A 21,314-nucleotide genomic window follows, 5' to 3' on the forward strand; every position below is an offset into this window, starting at 1 on the left:
CCCCCGTTGCTACCCAATATAACCCCACTCCTACTCGCTGTCTCAGGGAGATGGATCTCCTGAACAACATGTCTCCTCTTAAAGTCTCGGGGAGAGACACTGACAAATGTGATTAAAGGTATTCCTCGACATTCTAAAGTTCTGGAAGAATTCCTGCTCCGTGTAACCAGCCACATCCTGATCCCACCACTCCTGGCTCCGACGCCGCATGCAAATACGGATGTTGCGGTTATTGCTCTGCATAGAGCCATCATTAACATCTGAATTTTCTTCCTCCTCTTCCTCCTTTGTGATGTCACCCGATCATAGATTTGCCGGCTGTCGCCACATATTTTTAGCATTAAGTCATACAGTCCTGCAGTACCAGTTGCCGTTGCCATGGTCGCTTCCGTAAACACCATTGGGGCATGGTCTATGGGCGTGATGTCATCAATGATCAACTGCGCATGCAGGTCACTTCAGGAGTGTTCACACAGCAATCCGTAGACGGGCCACATTTAAAGACAACCAAACAAAAAATCGGATTTTAGCAGTGAATCGGAATTGTGCATGAAGACCTGCAGTGTGAACGTACCCGAAGTCTCAATACAATCCTGTCTCGGAGGTCTACAGACAACTGGTTTGTGCTCTGATATGCACTATCAACTATGGGACCTTTTTATAGAAAAGTGTGATTTTCCAAATCATGACCAATCAACTGAATTTTCAAAAAATTCAAAACTTCTGAAGGATGACCAGTGGGTGCACCTGAGCTGACCTTTGAGGGTCATGGCAAACATTCTGAGTACTGATGTATATGTTTTATTTTTGTTTTTTATTTGTAATAAATTTGCAAAAGTTTTTTTTAAGTATTTTTTTTTGTTTGTTTGTGGATTTTGTCTGTAGAATTTTGAGGTAAAAGATGGATTTAATCTATTTGGGAATAAGGCTGTAACATAGGATATTATGGAAAAAGTGGAGTGATGTGAATTCCTGAATGCACTGTACTTTGAATTATGGAAGTTTCAGTCTTCCATATTGGGTTGCCCTCCTCAATAATGAATGTTTTTATAATTTTTCAAAAGAGAATTAGTTGAAAAATATTTATTTGTCGTTCATACAGATGAGACAGGTTATGTACAATACCCAGTATATTGTATCATATAGGAGGTGACACTACAGTCATGTCATTGTTCAACCTGTAGAATGCTATAGGTAAACAAAATGTTGTCTCTCTCTAATGCAATAACTTTGATTTAATGTAAAAGAGCAGGTAAAATTACCGTTTTGAGTACGTATGTAATGTTTGTTCAATTTATTTCCATGGTGAGGAGTCGAAAAATGTTTTTAAAGGGGAACTCCTGTATTTTTAAACCTAGACCTTATTTCTGGCAAGAAATACGTTTATCTACTCACTGAGAAGATATTTAGATAAATCGCATTCAACAACATTTTCAGCTACAAGTACAAGCCAGCTATCACTAGCCTATTGTCCACCACTTGATGTTTGTAAATAAATAAATTAAAAAGGTGCTACCTCTTAAAATGAAAGCAAATACATTAGGGCTGTACTGATGTAATATTTTTATGCTCAATTATCCTGGAAAAAAGAAATTCATAATGGGAATATTATTGTGTTGGGGTGCCACAAGATTTGTGAGCCATCTGAACTTCTATTTGTGACCTGTGGGGGCAGTAATGCGCCTTTGCTACGTCTAGCCTGCCAGAACCTGAAGAAGGACGAGGAGGGGAGGCAGCAAGCAGCCAGAATGACGTCGGAAAATACTAGTATTACCATTGAAGATTCCCCCACCAATTTCAAATAGTTTGTTTGGCAGCATTTTGGGTACCCGGTGGAAATGATAAATGGCAGTAGAGTGACTGATAAGTTGTCAGTGACATACTTGGTCAGGCTCTGTTTGCACTACAGTATTTGCACTTTGTGTAGCGTTCTCTAAGTGTATGGGGCTTCTAAAGTCACTCTTTTCTGCTGACAAAAACTCACCAACATAATACTCTTTGGAGCTGAGCAACACACTCCGTTTATTTTCCATCTCACAACCGCAACTCTGACAACAATAACAATGTCGCCTCTCTCGGCGTCACACCCGTCGCCCCACTCTCACATTTTGTATTGACAGAGTAGAACTTCGATTTGGTTTTGCACATAATATTGTTTGCACTTGAAAAAAAAGAAAGAAACTTCCATCTCATTTTCTATACCCGCTTAATCCGTCGGTCAGGTCGCAGGGGAGAAAGAAATATTTTATTTTATTTTAACTTTTATAAATTTTAGTTTTAGTTTCAATTTGTGGAAGAAGAAGTTGATTAATAGTTCATGCTTATATCACGCATGTAAAGAGTTATAATAAAACATGCGGTTAAATAAAAGTCTGTTGGTCCAGTCATATTTTGTCATGGTACTTTTCTTAAAGTCTGGTGTGTATCATCACACCTCTATTATCATGTTATCAGGAGAAAATGTTAAATGTAATGCTATCTTTAACTTTAATTCACTTTTCATACTTTAGTTTGGCAAATTAAGTGTGGACAGATTTGGACAGTTGCTAAGCAACCACGTGTAAAAAGAAGACGAAAGATCCACAAGACTCAGTCATGAATACGGAATCACCTGAGTTCAAATCCCTCGTATGGGTGAAATGCTCACATTAGTTTTTTAAACTCTGACTTCTCCAGGCTTAAAAAGAGCTTCATGTCCCCGGCTGTGGAGAAGGTCAAAGGTCAATGATGTACATTATTCAGGTCTGATTTTCTTTTGTAAGTTATTGTCTCATAAGCATTAACTGCCCCGACATAACCGAGAGAGAGAGAAAATACTCCTGTGACATTATAATTCAACTTTAACCACTCACCGATACCGTTAGTACAACATATCTGTCAGGGCTAGACCACAGAATACAAAGTAGTGCATGTCTGAAAAGGGCTGGTTGCAATGCAAATGATATATTTATCTAAACAAAAATAATAATGGCAACACTGAAATAAATGTGTAAATTTTTTCTTTGTTTTTCTTCACCGACACTCGTTAGGTGTATACAGTTTTAGTTTATCTGCCTAATCATCTCTTACAATTATGCTATCATATACTATACAACTAAAACCAATAATAGTCTAGAGACTGTGACCTAAATCATTAGTATTAATTTGAAACACGAGACAGAAATACCTTGCAAAAATCAATTTATTTAAATTCTGACTGTAACAGGAGTTTTTATTGATACAAGTTATAAAGGAGCAATATTATTTAGGCAGCTACATATTTAAGCTGTATATTTGTCACCAGCTTTCTAACTAACATTTCAGCATTGCTTAAAGCTTGAATTTGATCTTGGAATGTCTTTGATAAAGTAGCTGTGGATCTTCTTTCTGTTGGTCTGCCTTTTGTCTATTTCTTGAATTGTTGTGTTGGTTCAATTGATGTTCAATGTTGGAAAAAAGTTTCTGCCAGAACAAACAACTGTCTAACAATATGAGGCATGTTTTTACTGAAGCATTGTTCCTGATATCTTTAATCAAAAAAAGAAAGTTTACTTTTGGTTTCTAAATTGGCAAAAATACATTTCTTTTTATTGATGCTTTAACCTTGAAGTCAGCAGAACATTTTTTCTACCAGAAATATATTGTGGTTTTGTTTACTTTTTTCTAAATGGTCTAGTTATCTTTAAGAAATTTATCTTCTAACGTCTTACTGAAAGTAATGACACACACAGCTTTTTTTTTTTGTATCAAACAAAATTATTCTTTGATCAGAATTTTGATAGATTTGAACTATATAACACCAGCTGTACAATTCTGTAGATATTTAAGACTTTATTTATTTGCTTTTGAGTAAAATAAGTTGAAAACACTTGTATTAACTACCAAAGCACACACATTCTGTAAGCATTAGCATTCAAAATTTCCTGCAGGGCCCAAGCAGACCCACAATTTACTGCGACTTAAGTTCTGGTGTGCAATAAACATACAACAATAAAAATGAAACTTAAGTCAAAGTACGACTGAGCAACAAAACTGGTTATGTTTGTGCCTTGATCGACCGAGGTGGGGTTACCTCTTCACACAACAAGGGGCATGTTCTCTACATCCCTGGGAATCTCCAAGCAGGAGTCCCGGGAACCGGAGCTCTGCATCTGACTGGCCTTCTCTTTAGGGTCAAAAGACATTTCAGTAGTTACTTCCTCAAGTCCTATCTCAGCCTCCTCCATTGCCTCTTGTATTTCAGTCTGCCTCTCTTCTTCCATACTGCTGTCTGCCCTCACCTCCTCAAGGATGACGCTGGTGTCACACGGGCCAACAAATCCCCCAATTTCTGTTTGGTCTGTGTCCCAGTAGCCAGTACCACTTACCAAGTCCATGTTGGACCTTGAGGTTCGGGGGGCATATACCCGGCGCTGAAGGAGGCAGACCTGACATGCAAGTACTATGGTGGCAACCAGCAAGCAGATAATCAACCCTCCTGCTGAACTGATAGCAATTAGACCCATCTCAGTGTCAATCAAGCAATCACCACGAGTGGCAATGCTGCCATTAGAAAAGTCCTGTTGGTCAGTGGTCGTGAAGTTAGCCTGCATTGCGGAGGTTGGGCTGCTGCCTTGGTCTCCTGGTCTGGATGAATATGTCTGTATTGTTGAAAGGTCTTGGTCTGCATCAATAGGACCTAGCAGCAGCTGGTTGAGCAGTAGAAACAGACAGAGTGTTCTGGGGGTTTCCATCGTGTTCTGAAATTAAGAAAACACTTTAGAGAAATCACATTCATCCTAAAATTGTGACTTTCTGAATAATGTACAGCCTGTAATTAAGGCGAGTGAGCCAGGAAGAAACTGGAGAAGTTTTTGTTCATTTTTTTATTGAATACTTACCTGTAGAAGTCTTCTGGGGTTCGTGGTGGGACAAAGAGAAGCACTTGCTGCGAACAGACTCAAGAGATGTTATGAACTCACTTCCTGAGCCCCTCTCGGGGTCTTTTTCTGCTCTGGTTATTTCAGGGTCTGTGGTTTGACACCACAAAGGTCAAAAATCTTATATATAAACAGAGACAAAAAAAAATTGCGTTATTTGTCTGAGTCAAAAGGTTCCAAAACTGTAACAGCTAAGTCACATATATAGCTATGATCTTTTTTTTTTTTTATATTCCTGGCTCATTTGTACAAAGCGCACCTCAAATGCATTCAAATCAGTTAGCACAGAGGACATGAATAACTTATTTTTCTTCTTTCTTTAGGTTTAAAACCGGGCAGATTAATGGAGACCTGCTCATCTACCATGTCCTCCTCACCCTTAAGCCCTACTACGCTAAGCCCTACGAGATAGTAGTGGACCTAACTCATGTTGGACCGAGCAATCGCTTCAAGACGGACTTCCTGTCCAAGTGGTTTGTGGTCTTTCCTGGCTTTGCTTATGAGAATGTAGCAGCAGTTTATGTCTACAACTGTAACACTTGGGTGAGGGAGTACACCAAGTATCACGAGCGGCTATTGACTGGCCTGAAGGGCAGCAAGCGACTCCAGTTTATTGACTCTCCAGCTAAGCTAGCTGAGCACATTGAACCTGAACAACAGAAACTGCCTGCAGCCACTTTGACATTGGAAGAAGACCTGAAAGTGTTCCACAATGCCCTTAAGCTGGCCCATAAAGACACCAAAGTCTCAATAAAGGTGAGATTGCACCTGGCTTAAAACTTAATTCTATGATAAACAAAGGTTAGTATGATCAGAGATTTGAAGAAAAATGTTGGTTTCCAAAAATTACATATTTCTTTCTTGTTGATCAGGTGGGCTCGACAGCAGTTCAGGTGACCTCAGCTGAGCGGACCCGTGTTCTTGGTCAACCAGTCTTCCTCAATGATGTTTACTATGCCTCAGAGATAGAGGAGATTTGTCTGGTGGATGAGAGTCAGTTTACCCTTACCATGGCCAACCAGGGCACTCCACTCACTTTCATGCACCAAGAGTGTGATGCCATTGTCCAGTCCATAATCCATATCAGGACACGCTGGGAATTGTCTCAGCCGGACTCTATTCCACAGCATACAAAGATTCGACCAAAAGATGTTCCAGGGACTCTGCTCAACATTGCTCTACTAAACCTGGGCAGTTCTGACCCCAGCCTCAGGTCAGTCCTGCAGGGCAGTAAAGCTGGTCATGCTTGGAAAAATAGTTTTACCCCCAAAAAATGCATTACCTTCCTAGCTTTAGTTCAAAGAAAAGGGGGTCTGATTTATGTCATCTATGTGAAATATGATTGTATTAAGATTTCCTTCACTAGAGCCAAAAGTCAAAAACCAGGTGAAGCAGACCTGCACAAGAATATATTGACCTATGTGAAGGTTAAATGGAAATTTATTTACATCTTTAACCACTTGTATTTGGACAAAATAATCTAAATACAAGGGGTTCAATTAAATCTCAATAAAAGCATTAGGACACTTTAAAGCTTTTTGGTGAGGTCTGACACCTTTAACTTGTTGTCCATCTCACATCCAGGTCTGCAGCTTACAATCTGCTTTGCGCTTTGACATGCACCTTTAACCTAAAGATAGAAGGCCAGCTCCTGGAGACATCAGGCCTGTGCATCCCAGCCAACAACACGCTATTTATAGTTTCCATCAGCAAGACTTTGGCTGCCAATGAGCCACATCTGACGCTCGAGTTTTTGGAGGAGTGCATCTCAGGTTTCAGCAAGTCCAGTAAGTCTGCACACATGCACAGAAAATGACACAAGGTAATATTCCTTAATCCCTGATTGATGTGACTTTACTGTTAACATATTCCCACGGCTTGTTGTACTGACATTATCAGGTGAGTGAAAAGTTCCTATGCTACACTCATCTGGCCCTGGATATTAACCAGATAAACACAAAGAGATTAGATATTACAGCTCTTCTCTCCGATTAGCCATTTTTGTGACATCCAATCAAATTATTGAGACCAAACATGGGCCAGTAATGATAGGTGGCCACTTCGTTGTAGCACCCTTTGAACAAATGTATATCATATGATATTTTAAAGCAAAACTGCTCTGTTACAGGTATTGAGCTTAAGCACCTCTGCCTTGAGTACATGACACCGTGGCTTCTAAACCTGGTTCGCTTCTGTAAGCATAATGATGATGCTAAACGCCAGCGTGTCACTGCCATCCTGGACAAACTCATCACCATGACAATCAATGAGAAACAGATGTATCCTTCCATCCAGGCCAAGATCTGGGGCAGCCTGGGCCAGGTGAGTCTATAGATGATAGACCATAAGGCCCTTTATAGAGAAAAATGTCTTGTATTGGAGTTTTTGACCTGTAACCGTTTCCCCTTGTCTTCAGATCACAGACCTGCTGGATGTTGTGTTAGATAGCTTTATTAAGACCAGTGCCACAGGAGGCCTGGGCTCTATCAAAGCAGAAGTCATGGCTGATACTGCAGTGGCTCTGGCTTCAGGGAATGTCAAACTGGTCTCCAACAAGGTAAGACTTCTCATAGTGTGGGCTATTACACCAGGGATGATTGCTTGTCACGTACATTTTATGATAGACAGTTTGTTTATTGAAACCTGAAAAGTTTTTTTTTTAGTTTCAATGTCTCTGGAGTGTTTCACGGTATTGGGCTAGTTTAACACCTCCTTCGTGTGGTGTGCATTGCTTGTGTGAAACATAAACATTTTCATTAAAGCTCACGTTATCAGATTAGACCATGCACAAGCCGGCTGTGTGACATGAGTATCAGCTGCAGCTTGAGTCACACTACAACCATGTTCCATCTAGATTTTTAATTTGTTGCTCATTTTTAAGCAGTTTTCTGCAGTATATTTGGCTCAAAAAATCGTTGGCCATCATATTTACATCGTTTCACCTTTCTTTATAGTTTCAGCGTGTGGGCAAAATCTCACAGATTTAGAAAATATAGCTTACCCATCAAGGTAATTTTGATCTTTTGCTTCAGCAGCTAATTTTGTCTCTATTGTGACTCTATTGTGACTAACTATGACACCACAATTTGATAGTATATTTTAACTAACATACTTACAGGATAGTTATTTTATGTTTAAAAGGTTCAATGAATAAGAGGCCTTTTTTTGTCATTAGAATGTATACACTTTAGAAAATCTTTCAAATTTTGATTGGCCAGAACTCATGCTTTTATTGCCACCATATCATTAGTCTGCTCACTACTAGTGAGTAAGACCAATGATTGCACACAGTAAGGAAGGATAGAAGACTGAATCAAACATTAAGAGAGAAATTAGGTGTGTGCTTTGTCACAGATTTCCCAGAACATTGCATTAACCCTTCTTTCTCCACAAGTCCAACATACCTGGGCATGCAGCTCGAAGCTTCCTCAACCAAACAAAACCATTTGGCCTTCAGGTCAAGTGTTCATTGAAACAAATACTTACTATATATGGGGTAGCATAAGTTTAACATTTCATTCAAATACACACTTTAATCTTCAATGTGGAGATTTCAGTGGGACATTTTCATTGAAAAGAAAAATTACACCTTTTTTTGAGGATTTTTTTTCTGTGAAACATGTACAACATGCACATGTAATTCCAAAATAAGTTAACTAAAATTACTTTAAAACATTAAGATAGACCAGATTTTTTACAGAATTGCTGGATTAATTTTCAAGAAGAACTAAATATAACCTAGTTTTAGTTTCTGTACCAATTATTTAATTTTGATATTGGAATCAGATTTAATTTGATAATTACTTACATGGTTGTAGAGGGAAAAATTCCAAAGCTGTGAATCTTGCCTGACTTAGAGAAACAAAAGAGACAACCTCATCCACTCACTATCCATCATCTGTGGGCTCTGGCTCCAAATTCTGCATTCTACTCAGATAAACAAACACAACATAGACAGACAGATACAATAGAAAAGCCAGGGCCTGGCTCCTATTATGGCAGACATCAGTGCTGTGCTGAATAGTAGCCATTGTGGGGACTGTTGACTAAGAAATGGCTGGCAGTGTTTAAGCTGTAGTACTGCTCCCCTCAGTGATTTAGGGTCGTTTTCCCAAAGTGCTGCACTGAATTAAAGGTAACAAACTGACAACTGTACACAGCTGTTGAACTATATGTGGGTCTTTATACTCGTGTTATCTGCTTTGCATTACTACTTGTTGTCATGTCAGGGACAACTTACTGAGCACAATGGAGCCTTGTCTGCTTCTCTTGAACTCTTTGTCACCCAAGATTTGAATAAATACTGTTTTCTAACTGGTTAGAACTAGAGCTGTTTTGTCATGTGCATCAGCTTCATATTTAAATAGACTTGTATATGCTTCCATTTGTTAGCTTAACTGTGGTTTATTCTTACCAAAATGGTTTAAATCAAATGGGTTTTGAATGGTCATATCACATGAGAATGTATGAACTTGATAGTCATGTCATATGCAAAAGTTACATGCACATTTTCAGTTGACATGTGCTGTAGTGACCTTGATTGTCATCAGCTCAGTTTTGGCACTTCCATCCTGTGTAGTCTGCAGAACTGTCCGCTTGTCTCACATGTCTTACAGTGCAGATTCTGCCCTTTATTTTCAGCTTAACAGCAAACAAAAATGTACAGCATGAGACCTGCTCTTGTTGTTATTTAAATGTTGGTCCTGTGCTCTTCTTTGTGGCAGGTTATCGGTCGGATGTGTAAGATCATTGACAAGACGTGTCTTTCACCGACACCCACACTGGAGCAACACCTTATGTGGGATGACATTGCAATCCTGGCACGCTACATGCTCATGCTGTCCTTCAACAACTCTCTTGATGTTGCAGCCCACCTGCCATACTTGTTTCATGTAGTGACCCTACTAGTAGCCACGGGCCCATTGTCCCTTAGGGCCTCCACCCATGGTTTGGTTATCAACATCATCCATTCCCTCTGCACCTGCTCACAGCTCAACTTCAGTGGTAAGGAAACACTTCAGATGTTTTTTTTTTATTCTGCTGGTTTGTCTGTATTTGAAAGCTTTTCTGACACATTAATCTCACAGTCTATACAATGCAATCCTCAAGCAACAGCAACTCTCTTCTCATGGAAAAAAAAATGTTTTCAATGATTCCAGAGGAGACAAAGCAAGTTCTGAGGCTGAGCCTGACTGAGTTTTCACTGCCCAAGTTTTATCTGCTGTTTGGCATCAGCAAAGTCAAGTCAGCTGCCGTCATCGCCTTCCGTTCCAGCTACAGAGACCGCTCCTTCTCACCAGGCTCTTATGAGAGGGAGACATTCGCCCTATCCTCTCTGGAGACTGTCACTGAGGCTTTACTGGAAATTATGGAGGTCAGCAAAATAAGTGTGTGCCTAGCATAAAGAAACACCCATCGATCACTGCATTGTTTGGAAATGTGTCAAACAATACGAGTATGATGTCAGTATAAGATAAAGGTGATATATTATAATAGAATGTTAAGTTTATGTCATGAAAGAAACACAACAAGACTGACAAAACTGAGCTAACTCTTCATCATGCTACTCACTGTAAAACTGTTGGGTGCAATTTAAAGATGGTCACCAGGTTTTCTTTGCATGGCACTTTAACAGCTTATTTGTGCTAGATGTGCCAAATCTATCAAAATGAACGTGTATTGTACAACTTGCATCAAAGTACCTCTGGCTATATGAGAGTTTCTTTGTTTTTTTCTCCAGGCTTGTATGAGAGACATCCCAACTTGCAAGTGGTTAGACCAGTGGACAGAGCTTGCACAGAAGTATGTACCTCCATCATTTAAACAAATTTGGGCTAATACAGTGAATGTGAAGTATGTGGAACATATGTGTATGTGTTTGGATTGCAGGTTTGCATTCCAGTACAACCCATCTCTCCAGCCCAGAGCATTGGTTGTATTTGGCTGCATCAGCAAAAGAGTGAGCCATGGCCAGATCAAGCAGATCATACGAATCCTCAGCAAGGCTAGCCCTCTGCTCAGCATAGACCGGGTGAGTGCACTCATTAACTTACAAGATCCTCTCCGTTATGCCTGTGCTCTGTGGCATCAACATGACTCTTATACCACCACAATGAAGGGACTGCTTGAAGTCTTGAACCAATGAACTTCATCAAAGAATGTGTTTCGTTCTATGTGATGCTTTGTTAACCCTTGTTAGTTGTGTGTCTGTTTGAGTCTTTCTGCCTTTGGTTTAATCTTCAGCAAGTGAATTTCTATGAAATGGTCATTGTCCATCTGTACTGTGAAGAAGCTTTGCTGCATTTTGATGAATTTGAGAAGAAGTTGTATTCCTTTTCTCACTTCACATGAAGAAATCCAATAATTCCATCTGAGCAGCAAATGGTGACAGTTGGATCAAACAAATGTCCAACAGAAACATACTCGGGGAGGATAGCTATCTGCCTCAGCCAATTAAGTCATGGAGTCAGGAAATATAAAAGGCCTAGTTGTGAAATTACAGAGGGTGTTTTTGTCCTGAACAAAAGTATGAGCTGAATCTACAATAGTTGAGTCTGATAGCTGAAGGCTCTGTATTTATCTAGTATCTATGTCTTTAGTCACATCATTAATAAACACCAGTGACCGAGTGCCATTTGAAGCAATGCATGCCCATATTGTCAAACTACCTCCACATATTCTTTAGGTGATATCTCTCAGGAGCCTGATCAGGCCTCCAACACTCTTTCTTCCCCTCAATTTGGTACTTGTTGATCTTTGTTTTTTGCCATTGTATGGCAGGGTTCAACTCAACTCTGCTTGAATTGGCTCTTTCCTGCTTTCCACTGGTCAGGGTCCATTCAGTGTGGGCTGGATTTGTTCGGAGCACACAACTTCCCTGTGGGGGTATAGAGCGATTACTAAATACCTTTGTGATAGGACTTTGATTTTAGAGAGTTTGAATTAAAAAAAAAAAAAGAAAAGCAAATGTTGTGACACATACAAGTCAACTCGAGTTGGTGAAGTAAAATACACTGATGAATAAATTCTACTTTTGGTTAATTAAGATGCTTGTGGATTTACAATTCATGGTAGGATATCCACTCCCACAGAACTGTAAATTGTGCACATGCATTTTAAAGTAGTGTCCCTGTGCATGCAGTACTTCAGTGCTCTTGCAAAGACATTGTGGTTGTATCTACAGATGAGATTTCTCTCTGACCAGTCAGTGGCCTACAGTGTATCACATGTATCTATGTACTGTCCCAGCTTGTTTGGAATCTTAGCTGAGGTAGCACTGAAAAGTATTTGTCATGTGTTGCTATCTAGAACGGAAAACTGAAAACAAATTATGTCAATTGATGGAGAGTTTGTTTAACTTGACTGGATGTTTTAACAGTGTTTTTTTTTATATATACTCTATATTGCCAAAAGTATTCACTCACCCATCCAAATAATTAAATTCAGGTGTTCCAATCACTTCTATGGCCACAGGTGTGTAAATCCAAGCACCCGGACTGCTTCTACAAACCTCTGTGAAAGAATGGGTCGCTCTCAGGAGCTCAGTGAATTCCAGCATGGTACCGTGATAGGATGCCACCTGTGCAACAAGTCCAGTCGTGAAATTTCCTCGCTACTAAATATTCCACTGTCACCCGTCAGTTGTATTATAACAAAGTGGAAGCGATTGGGAACGACAGCAACTCGGACACGAAGTGGTAGGACGCATAAAATGACAGAGCGGGTTCAGCGGATGCTGAGGCGCATAGTGAGCAGAGTCAGTCGCTACAGACCTCCAACATTCCCATAAACACTCTTGTGGAAAGCTTGCTCAGAAGAGTTGAAGCTGTTATAGCTGCAAACCCTATGGCTTAAGAATGGTCACTTAAGTTCATATGCGTGGAAAGGCAGATGAGCGAATACTTTTGCCAACATAGTGTATGTATAGGTCTAACTTAAATGCCATGATATTTTGTCTTTTTTTTCTGGGTTTAAATCTTCCAAAGGTTGATGGTTAGAAAAAAAGAAATTACTTAGTTATTCAATTAAATTGAATAATACTTTAGCAATATGATTTCCCTTTAGGAATTAATAGAGTATTAGTTGTTATTAAAAAATAACGATAATATGATAAAGAGGGTCTCTTTATCAGGTAAAATTTTAATACGTCACCAATAGACTCCTTGTATACCCAGTTTCTTCGGTTGCCATTGTTTGTGTAGGGCAGCACAAACATGATGCCACCTATCTGTCCTTTGTTGACGTGACTTTTTCTCACTATCTTTTAATCTGTAGTTGCAGTCGAGAGATAAACCGCTTGACTTTTTTTTATTATAGGCGGCTCAAGCAGATTTTTCCTGAAGTAATCTGAAATTTAGAAATGTGGATAACTTACCAACTTTGTTTTAAAACCATGTGAATATGGTATGCGGTTGGCATTAATTCTGCTGGTTTTATTTTGTTTTGAAAGAAAGGTTATCACATTATAAAGCATGTTTATGAAGGCTGTTACAATCTTGTTTGGTTTTTAATCTCTTTTTCATCACAGGGTTTGGAGAGCTGTTTAAAGGGGCCAGACAATTACAACAGCCAAGTGTTGATAGAGGCCACAGTCATTGCTCTGACCAAGCTGCAGCCTTTACTCAGCAAGGTACAAGATCATCGTCATAATTGCCAAACCCAGTCACTGCACTGTATTTCCTGTACAGCTTAGCCTTTTTCTGAGTGCCATCAAACTTAGGACGTGTTTATTCCAGACAGTCATTATGGCATTGTAAACACAGATTTCCTCTTATCGCCACAAGTTGAAACTTTTTGTTGCACTTGCTTAGGTCTGCAGCTATATTTACCAACTATGAAGTAGTTTCGATAAATGCTTGTCGTGAAGAACAAAGATCACACTCAGAGTGACTGATGTAGAAGTGACTTGCAAAGAACACTCTTGAGCTGCATCTAATATCCAGGCTACTCCGGCTTCTGACAAGTCTCACTCTTCTGTCTTTTGCAGCTTTTACACTATGCTTGATGAGTTTTAATCAGAATTAATGACCCACTGCACGATTAGTTAAGCCATGACTGCTTATTCTTTTATCTTTGCACTTTGTCACAACCATCTTGTATGTTTTAGCTGAGTTGGCTCCAAGTTGAACTCTCCTGTGTGTGTTTTTTTTTATTTTTTTGCAGGACTCTCCAATGCACAAGGCTCTGTTCTGGGTGGCAGTGGCAGTGCTACAGCTAGATGAAGTTAACCTGTACTCTGCTGGAACTGCCCTTCTGGAGCAGAACCTCCATACTCTTGACACAATGCGTGTATTCAATGACAAGGTAGAGCGCACGCAATACACTGTTGAAGGCACAAACTGTCCTGGGTTGATAGTTTTTGTTTTATTTTTTTCATTAAAGGCCACTTGTTCTTTTCATAATGCAGAGCATCATGTTGGCTTGACGCATCTATATTTTACTTGCGATAAAGTTTGCATGCATGAAAATAACAGCAGTTCTCTGAAATGAGTAATATGTTGTCAGGTGCTCGTCACAACCCACAACCTTTTTGTCAGAAGACTATTTCAGGCTAGAGGTGACATGTCTTAATGAATTGAAATCGAAAGTCTAACGACTGCTGAATGAGGACTTTTAAATGAGTAGATGTACCAATGAGCTCTGGCAGCTTTTGAAGTGTGGATTTGCTGTGAGGTGCCAGACAGCAATCCGACATCTTCTGTAACTGGATGAAGACTGCAGATGTGTATTTCTCATAAGGATACAGAACACGGTCAATTTATGTTATTTATTCTCTTTTTTCTTTTACAATTTCTTGATTAACTTAACTTATCAATTACTTAATTAAGCACACAAATACACCAAAGTATATGCTCCCTGTGCATCATGTGTGGCCAATAACAGAAAATATTTTATAAAGAAGACATAGCAGAATGAAGCTTTCTCACCCATCTGCTATTGTTTGCTCCTCCAGAGTCCGGAGGAAGTGTTCATGGAAATCAGGCGTCCTTTAGAATGGCACTGTAAGCAAATGGATCATTTTGTGGGACTCAACTTTAGTGCCAACTTCAACTTTGCACTGGTGGGCCACCTACTCAAAGGTAAGGCAGTGCGTGGTCTTTTTCATGCTTTAACCCCTTAACAGTTGGGCAATTTTTGCCTGAAACTCCTGAAGAAAAAAAAAGCATACCCAAAGTAAATTGAAAGCTGTTCTTGAACCACTTGGAGTAGACGTCTGGTTGAGGTTTCTTTTGAAAGAGAACACTTTTCACCCACAACAGTCAAAATCTTGGTAAGTGCTACCGACACAGAGTAATATGAGCTTGAGACAAGTGAAAGAGATGGATTTTTATGTCTGCCTAATTTTTCTTCCCAAATATGTCTTAAAAGTGACGTTAGCATAGGACTGCGGACTATGCACTACGATGCTTAATTTGCAACTCTAGAAGCAAGACTACTTCTCTGACCTTTTTACGCATTACATTTGCCATATATGGAAGAAGAGACCAACCTGCATACAGTTGTTTTCAGAAGTTCATTAGCTATTCAATGCGCTACTCCAAAGTCAAATCCGCCGCAACTGGTTCGAGCCTCGCACATAAGAATAGGTACAGATACTTTTGACGCATCAGTGAGTAATTGACTATTGTGCCCCAGCAGACAGGGTAAACAGTCATCTATTGGAACAAGTCAGATGTCATTCAAAAGGTTAAAGACCAGAGCTGTTTCGGTATCATGGTGTGGCTAATACATGCATGCTAACTGAAGTTATGATCAAGAATATGCAGAAAAATATGCATCTGATGGAAATTTTGAAAGTTTGCTGCGGCAGACTGTGTCTTTGTGGGCGTAAGACTTGTTGTAGACTAACTATTTTACTGGAGTACATTAACTGGACCCTTGCCAACGTAACAGGACCATTTTTGTTACAGTTGTATATTTTCTTAGAATGCTGTGAGGCTTTATAAGTGACTTTGTCTCTTTTTTGTATTTGCGACTGGTTTGACATAAATGTTTACTGTGCCCACAGCTCTGATTGTATCCTGGATTGGCATACATCATTCGAATCACAAGACCCTTAGCTTTCCAACGGTAGACAACATGTTTGGGTACATATAAAGGGGGGCTGAGGAAAACCCCAGATTTGTCCTGAAAGATTCAACATCCCGCTGGCAGGACGTAAAAACGTTAAGGGGTTAAATAAAACGCCCTCATAAAGCACAGCCGAATCTGCTATTACTATGGTTTTCCTGGTATTGATTTTTAATGAAGGTACATAAAAATGCTCCCAACTTTTGGTTCACTTTTTTTTTTACTGCGCCACTTTGACTTTTTGTTAGTTTGTTTAAGGTCGCATTGTGATGCTTTTTTCGGTCAGTGTTTAGTAGTTGACTGTTACAATTTCTCACACTTGTGTCACTACAGGCTACAGACACCCATCGCCCACCACAGTGGCGAGGACAGTGCGAATCCTGCACACACTTTTGGCTCTGATCAGCAAGCATCTGAAATGTGACAAGTTTGAGGTCAACACCCAGAGTGTGGCTTATTTGGCTGGTATGAAACTAAATAAGACCTTATTTGTATATTTTCTCATCACACTTTATTGAAATTCTGTTTACATGTAAAGTCTTAAACACATTATACAGTTGAATACAGGTATGATTAGAAATGTTGCAAATGTTGAGGGACTGAGGTAGTGTTAACTGAGGCTGAATGTAAGGCGGTAAAGGGCCGCTGATTAACAAATGCAGAACAAATATTTAAACTGTGACTTTCTTTGATGAAGTCATTTTGTAGGTTTTCATCTGCCATACTATCGATGATGTCCATCATCACAAGCTGCTTTTTTCTTTTACTCCTTCTTTTTTGCGTAGCTTTGCTTACTGTATCTGAAGAAGTCAGAAGTCGCTGCAGCCTCAAACACAGGAAGTCGCTTCTCATCTCTGACCTCTCCATGGACCCAGTGCCCATGGACACCTACTCTGCTCACATCAATGATCCCACCTGCAGGTGGCTGAAAGAATGGGATCTTTTTCTCTGACCTATCCACAGCACACATAGTCAGGCTATATGATATCATACATGCTATATAATATAAGTTATGAAAATGTAATAATTGTGACTTATGTGATGATTATATGATTTCCCTTTGGGATAAATACTCATTTCATTTTCATGCTCACTTTAGAATAGAGATTTGGCACAAAAGTTAAACTTTTGATTACTTATAGTTGATGTGGATAGTTTGAAGTAGGCATTATGTTAAAACAGATACCTGCCTGCAGTGTCTTTGCTCTTGTGAAATATGAAACCAAACTGCCAGTTAACTTGACAATTAAGTTGTTCCCATTTCCATAACCCCCTTGACAACCTTTATCCATGTACCTTCTTTCCAGAACTCTACACGAGCCTCAGCCGTGGACATCACCTCAGGTTTCGGAGCGCTTCCTGTTACCACATCATTACCCCATAATGGGCCAGATCAGCCCACGAACACGCAAGTCCATGAGCCTGGACATGGGCCAGCCTTCGCAGGCCAATACAAAAAAGCTTCTGGGTATGGATAATCTCTTCATTGTGCACAATATCAGTCAAGCTTTACTAACTATCCATGTTGTCAGTGTTAAATCTGCAGACTGCTAAAATATGTGTTGTCTGTGTGTGTTTGCCAGGCACCAGGAAAAGCTTTGATCATCTCATATCAGACTCTAAAGCACCAAAGAGACCAGAGATGGAGTCTGGTATGACTACCCCTCCCAAGATGAGGCGTGTAGCAGAAAATGACTATGAGATAGGTGAGAGGCCAGGACCAGAGGGATAATGCTGGCACAACCTTTTTTGTCTTTTGTGATATAAAAGTTTCATTGAGAACATATGTAATGGAATCTTTCATTGTTACGACTACAGAGACGCAACGAATTGGAAACTCTCACCTACGCAAGGTGTCTGTATCAGAGTCTAATGTTTTGTTGGATGAGGAGGTGCTGACTGACCCAAAGATCCAGGCTCTGCTACTCACTGTTCTGGTGAAGACACACACAACTCTGTAGAGTTTAAATGATGGGACTGCTCATGTTGTTATTCAACTCAACAGACTGTGGTTCTGTTCTCCAGGCTACCCAGGTCAAATACAGCACTGATGACTTTGACCAGCGGATTTTGTATGAGTACTTGGCGGAAGCTAGCGTTGTCTTCCCAAAGGTTTTTCCAGTTGTGTAAGTAGAGCACTTGATCCCTTTCTCTTCATTAGCTTATTTACTGACAATTTCTATCTTTCTTGTGACGTTCTTTTTTGAAGGGAAATATTTGGATTCTTCGAGTTTCTTTGTAAAGTATATAATATTAAAGTTGTTGTAGGTACAGCTGGTTTATATCTCTGGAAGTGATATGTGACCTGGATATCTAGTGGGATCTTAGCTCAAAGAAGCGCTCAATCTAAGAGGATACCTGAGTGGACTGTTGTGGACTGCTATTTACAACCTTTTAAACCTTTTCACAGAGAGGCCCTCTGGCTTCCTGTGAAGTTGCAATCATGTATAACCCCACCCAATGTAGCTCTATGTGGTATCCTCATTTCACAGATGTGAAATGAGCCCTACACTTAACTGCTGGATACTCTCTCTCAGTTTAAACATATTTTTGCTGTTTCAATTATTAGAGATGTCCTTTGGTCAAATCTACAGTACAAGCTGAACACAGGCATGCTCAGCTACACAAAGAAGTTTCTAACACTGAATGATTGTATGTCTGCCTCCTCCTCAGCTACAACCTGCTAGACTCAAAGATCAACTCTGTATTGTCCATGTGCCAGGACACCAACCTCCTGAATCCTGTCCACGGCATTGTCCAGAGTGTGGTGTACCACGAGGAGTCACCCCCTCAATACCAGCCCTCATATTTACAAAGTAAAGAGGAAATGTTCCCCTTGTACAGGATAGACATGTTCAACTGTGTACACAGTTAGACCTGTAGACCCAAATAGCACATTTGTTCAAGCTGTAACAGTAAATTGAAATGGATGGCATTTAACTGTCACCTCTCATCAACTTCTTATTTATTCTGCTTCTTACCTTTAATTTTACAGGCTTTGGCTTTAATGGACTTTGGAGGTTTGCCGGACCCTTTTCTAAGGTATGAATGATGTTTTCTCCTTTCATTCTATCACATCCTCCCTTGCAGGAATTCAGCTCATAAAGTAGTTATACACTGACCACAGCCTGCCAGTTGGGGTAGTGATATATGAAGCAATGCACCCTCAAAAGAATTAGCACTTTAGCATAGAGGTTGCAGATCATTTGCTGTCTACTTTTCGGCACTAGTATTTAGAGAGAAAGCACAGTTTAGTAGATTTTTTTTTTCTTTAAAGCGCTCAGTCATACTTGCCATTGAACTTGATTGCCAAATACTGTGAATGTGTGCAATATGATTTAAAATGGAACTGCTGTGTTCAGGTCTTAAAGCTGTTAAACAGGGATGAGTAACAGCAGCTGCAGTGAGAGTTTAATGTTGTCTTAATCCAGAATTAGTCACTTCCATTTAAGCCACACTTTGTTCTGCTGCCAGTATGGGCTCACCTGCTCCAAATCTTGATGATCTGCTCTGCTTGGAATGGATCAGAGATGATGAGGTCTGATTTGCTACCACCCTTGAAGTAGCATTCATAAAATGCCCCCTCCCTGCCCCCTCCATCAGTTAGATTCATGTACGTCTCTATTTCATAACTGAGTCCTCATTCGCTGCATGATGCATCTTCTTTTTATTTATTTATTTATTTATTTTATTTTTTTTTTTTATTTAAAATGTACCATTCCGTTCTGACCAGAGTTTGAAAACAGCCTCTTGGAATCTTGGGTTTTCTCAAAAGTCCTTGAAAACCTCTTAACCTCTTGAAAAAGTACGAAAGGAGAGGTTAAATCTCTTAAATGTAGCTTTTGGAATGCTTTTGCTGGGGATCTCGATTAGTTGTGCAATGCAATAGTCCAGTCTGGAGGAGACAAAGGCGTGGATGAGGGTAAGAGTTTGGAAATGTTTCTGAGGTTTGATGTGAGCCTCAAAGATTGGATGAGAGTCAAATCTAACTCCCAGGTTGGTGACTATTGATGAGAGGGGAATTCTCCTGGCCGGAGAAAGCGATTCTAGTTATGACACATGTTTGCGAATGATGTTTTTTCACACCTGTGTCTCTTCCAGACAGGCAGTGAGTTTTAAGAGATGACGATGACAATGATGCCGAAAGGTGTGCGTCTGTTTTCATGTAGAGTTGTGTGATATCAGCATAGCACTGGAATGATATTCCACAGCTGCTGATGACTTGGTCTTGGTCCAGGTTTAGTGTAAACAGAATGGGTCCAAGCACGGATTCCTGAGGAACCCTACAGATGACAGTGTGTCCTGGACCTTGAGCCACCCATGCAGACATATTCAGGTCTATCAGAGGAGTAGGATTTGAACCAGGTTCAGGCAGAATTACTGAGTCCAGCATTGTGTTGCAGCCTGTTGAGAAGGATGTGGTGTCAAATGTTGCAGACAGGTCAAGGAGGACGAGGAAGGAAGGTGAACCTGAATCAGCTGCCATTAGCAGGTTATCGGTGACTGTGATCAGGACTGTTTCTGTGCTGGACGGAAACCAGACAGAAATTTATCAACCAGACTGTTGTGTTTGAGATGGTCCTGAAGGTGGGCAGCAAGGACCTTGGAGAGTAATGGAAGGTTGGATATGGGCTTGAAGTTTGGAGACTTTATGGTTAAAGACGTTTTTTTGAGAAGTGTTTTTTTTTTTTTTTTAAATCCTTGAAATTATTCCAGAGCTCTTCTGTAATTCCTGTGAGTGGGGAAGTCTGGGGTTTGAGGAGATGGTTTGTGGTAGGGATGTAACGGTTACCGGACAACTAGTGGAGGACAATTATCCTGTCTGCAGAACATGCAAGAAAAAAAGTTGCTGCGAAAGGCAGTAACACTACAAATGTACTGGCCCATCCCCATGAGCGTCATCTACAGCTTGGAAAGCAGTTGGAAAACCGAAAGAAGAGATTTACTGTCCTGGTCAATGTCATGTTGTGTGTGTCGCATCAAAATCCCAACGGGCATACTTAAACCTAAAGGAAGCAGCTAGATTAAGTTGTGACCACCAGGTTATTGGTTAGGGTTAAAGGTTATGGGACTATCTCAGTGATATCGCATTCCGTGTCTCATTAAACCAGGGCTTTAACAGTTACAGAGATAAAGGATCTCGACTCCAGAGTTACCTCTTCACAAGTTGTAACTCTTAGTTTGTCAATAGAGGGGCAGAAATACCCTCTTTCAAAAGAATTGAAAGAGTGTGTACTGTTTTCCACATGAATATGAAAGTTTGTAAAAGAGATGCAAAGGAGACTTGACCCAGGCAAGTGTCTTGTATCTATTATCTATCTCAGTGGGACTTTGTTATTTTAAGAA

The 21,314-nt window shown here is 40.0% G+C and overlaps 1 protein-coding gene and 1 long non-coding RNA gene across 4 annotated transcripts in view; one reads left to right on the forward strand and one right to left on the reverse strand.

Moving 5' to 3' along the window:
• Positions 1-21,314, forward strand: part of nf1a (neurofibromin 1a) — a 105,183-nt gene that overhangs the window by 77,512 nt on the left and 6,357 nt on the right. For all 3 annotated transcript variants that reach the window (XM_072393136.1, XM_072393138.1, XM_072393137.1), the window contains 20 exons: positions 5,222-5,654; positions 5,771-6,111; positions 6,483-6,685; positions 7,027-7,220; positions 7,315-7,455; positions 9,623-9,902; positions 10,058-10,272; positions 10,639-10,700; positions 10,788-10,929; positions 13,426-13,527; positions 14,061-14,201; positions 14,851-14,977; positions 16,302-16,433; positions 16,754-16,889; positions 17,276-17,436; positions 17,552-17,674; positions 17,787-17,905; positions 17,994-18,094; positions 18,642-18,784; positions 18,964-19,010. In XM_072393136.1, coding sequence (XP_072249237.1) covers positions 5,222-5,654; positions 5,771-6,111; positions 6,483-6,685; positions 7,027-7,220; positions 7,315-7,455; positions 9,623-9,902; positions 10,058-10,272; positions 10,639-10,700; positions 10,788-10,929; positions 13,426-13,527; positions 14,061-14,201; positions 14,851-14,977; positions 16,302-16,433; positions 16,754-16,889; positions 17,276-17,436; positions 17,552-17,674; positions 17,787-17,905; positions 17,994-18,094; positions 18,642-18,784; positions 18,964-19,010 — 3,343 coding nt within the window. The remainder of the gene's footprint in view (positions 1-5,221; positions 5,655-5,770; positions 6,112-6,482; positions 6,686-7,026; positions 7,221-7,314; positions 7,456-9,622; positions 9,903-10,057; positions 10,273-10,638; positions 10,701-10,787; positions 10,930-13,425; positions 13,528-14,060; positions 14,202-14,850; positions 14,978-16,301; positions 16,434-16,753; positions 16,890-17,275; positions 17,437-17,551; positions 17,675-17,786; positions 17,906-17,993; positions 18,095-18,641; positions 18,785-18,963; positions 19,011-21,314) is intronic.
• Positions 2,002-8,881, reverse strand: LOC140314780 (uncharacterized). Its single transcript, XR_011917162.1, has 3 exons — positions 8,707-8,881; positions 4,860-5,018; positions 2,002-4,718 (listed from the first exon to the last, which is right to left on the reverse strand). It is a non-coding gene; the product is annotated as an uncharacterized lncRNA (long non-coding RNA).

The sequence above is a fragment of the Leuresthes tenuis genome, unplaced genomic scaffold (genome assembly GCF_036924035.1).
Source record: "Leuresthes tenuis unplaced genomic scaffold, fLeuTen1.0.hap1 SCAF_9, whole genome shotgun sequence".
Lineage (NCBI taxonomy): Eukaryota > Metazoa > Chordata > Actinopteri > Atheriniformes > Atherinopsidae > Leuresthes > Leuresthes tenuis.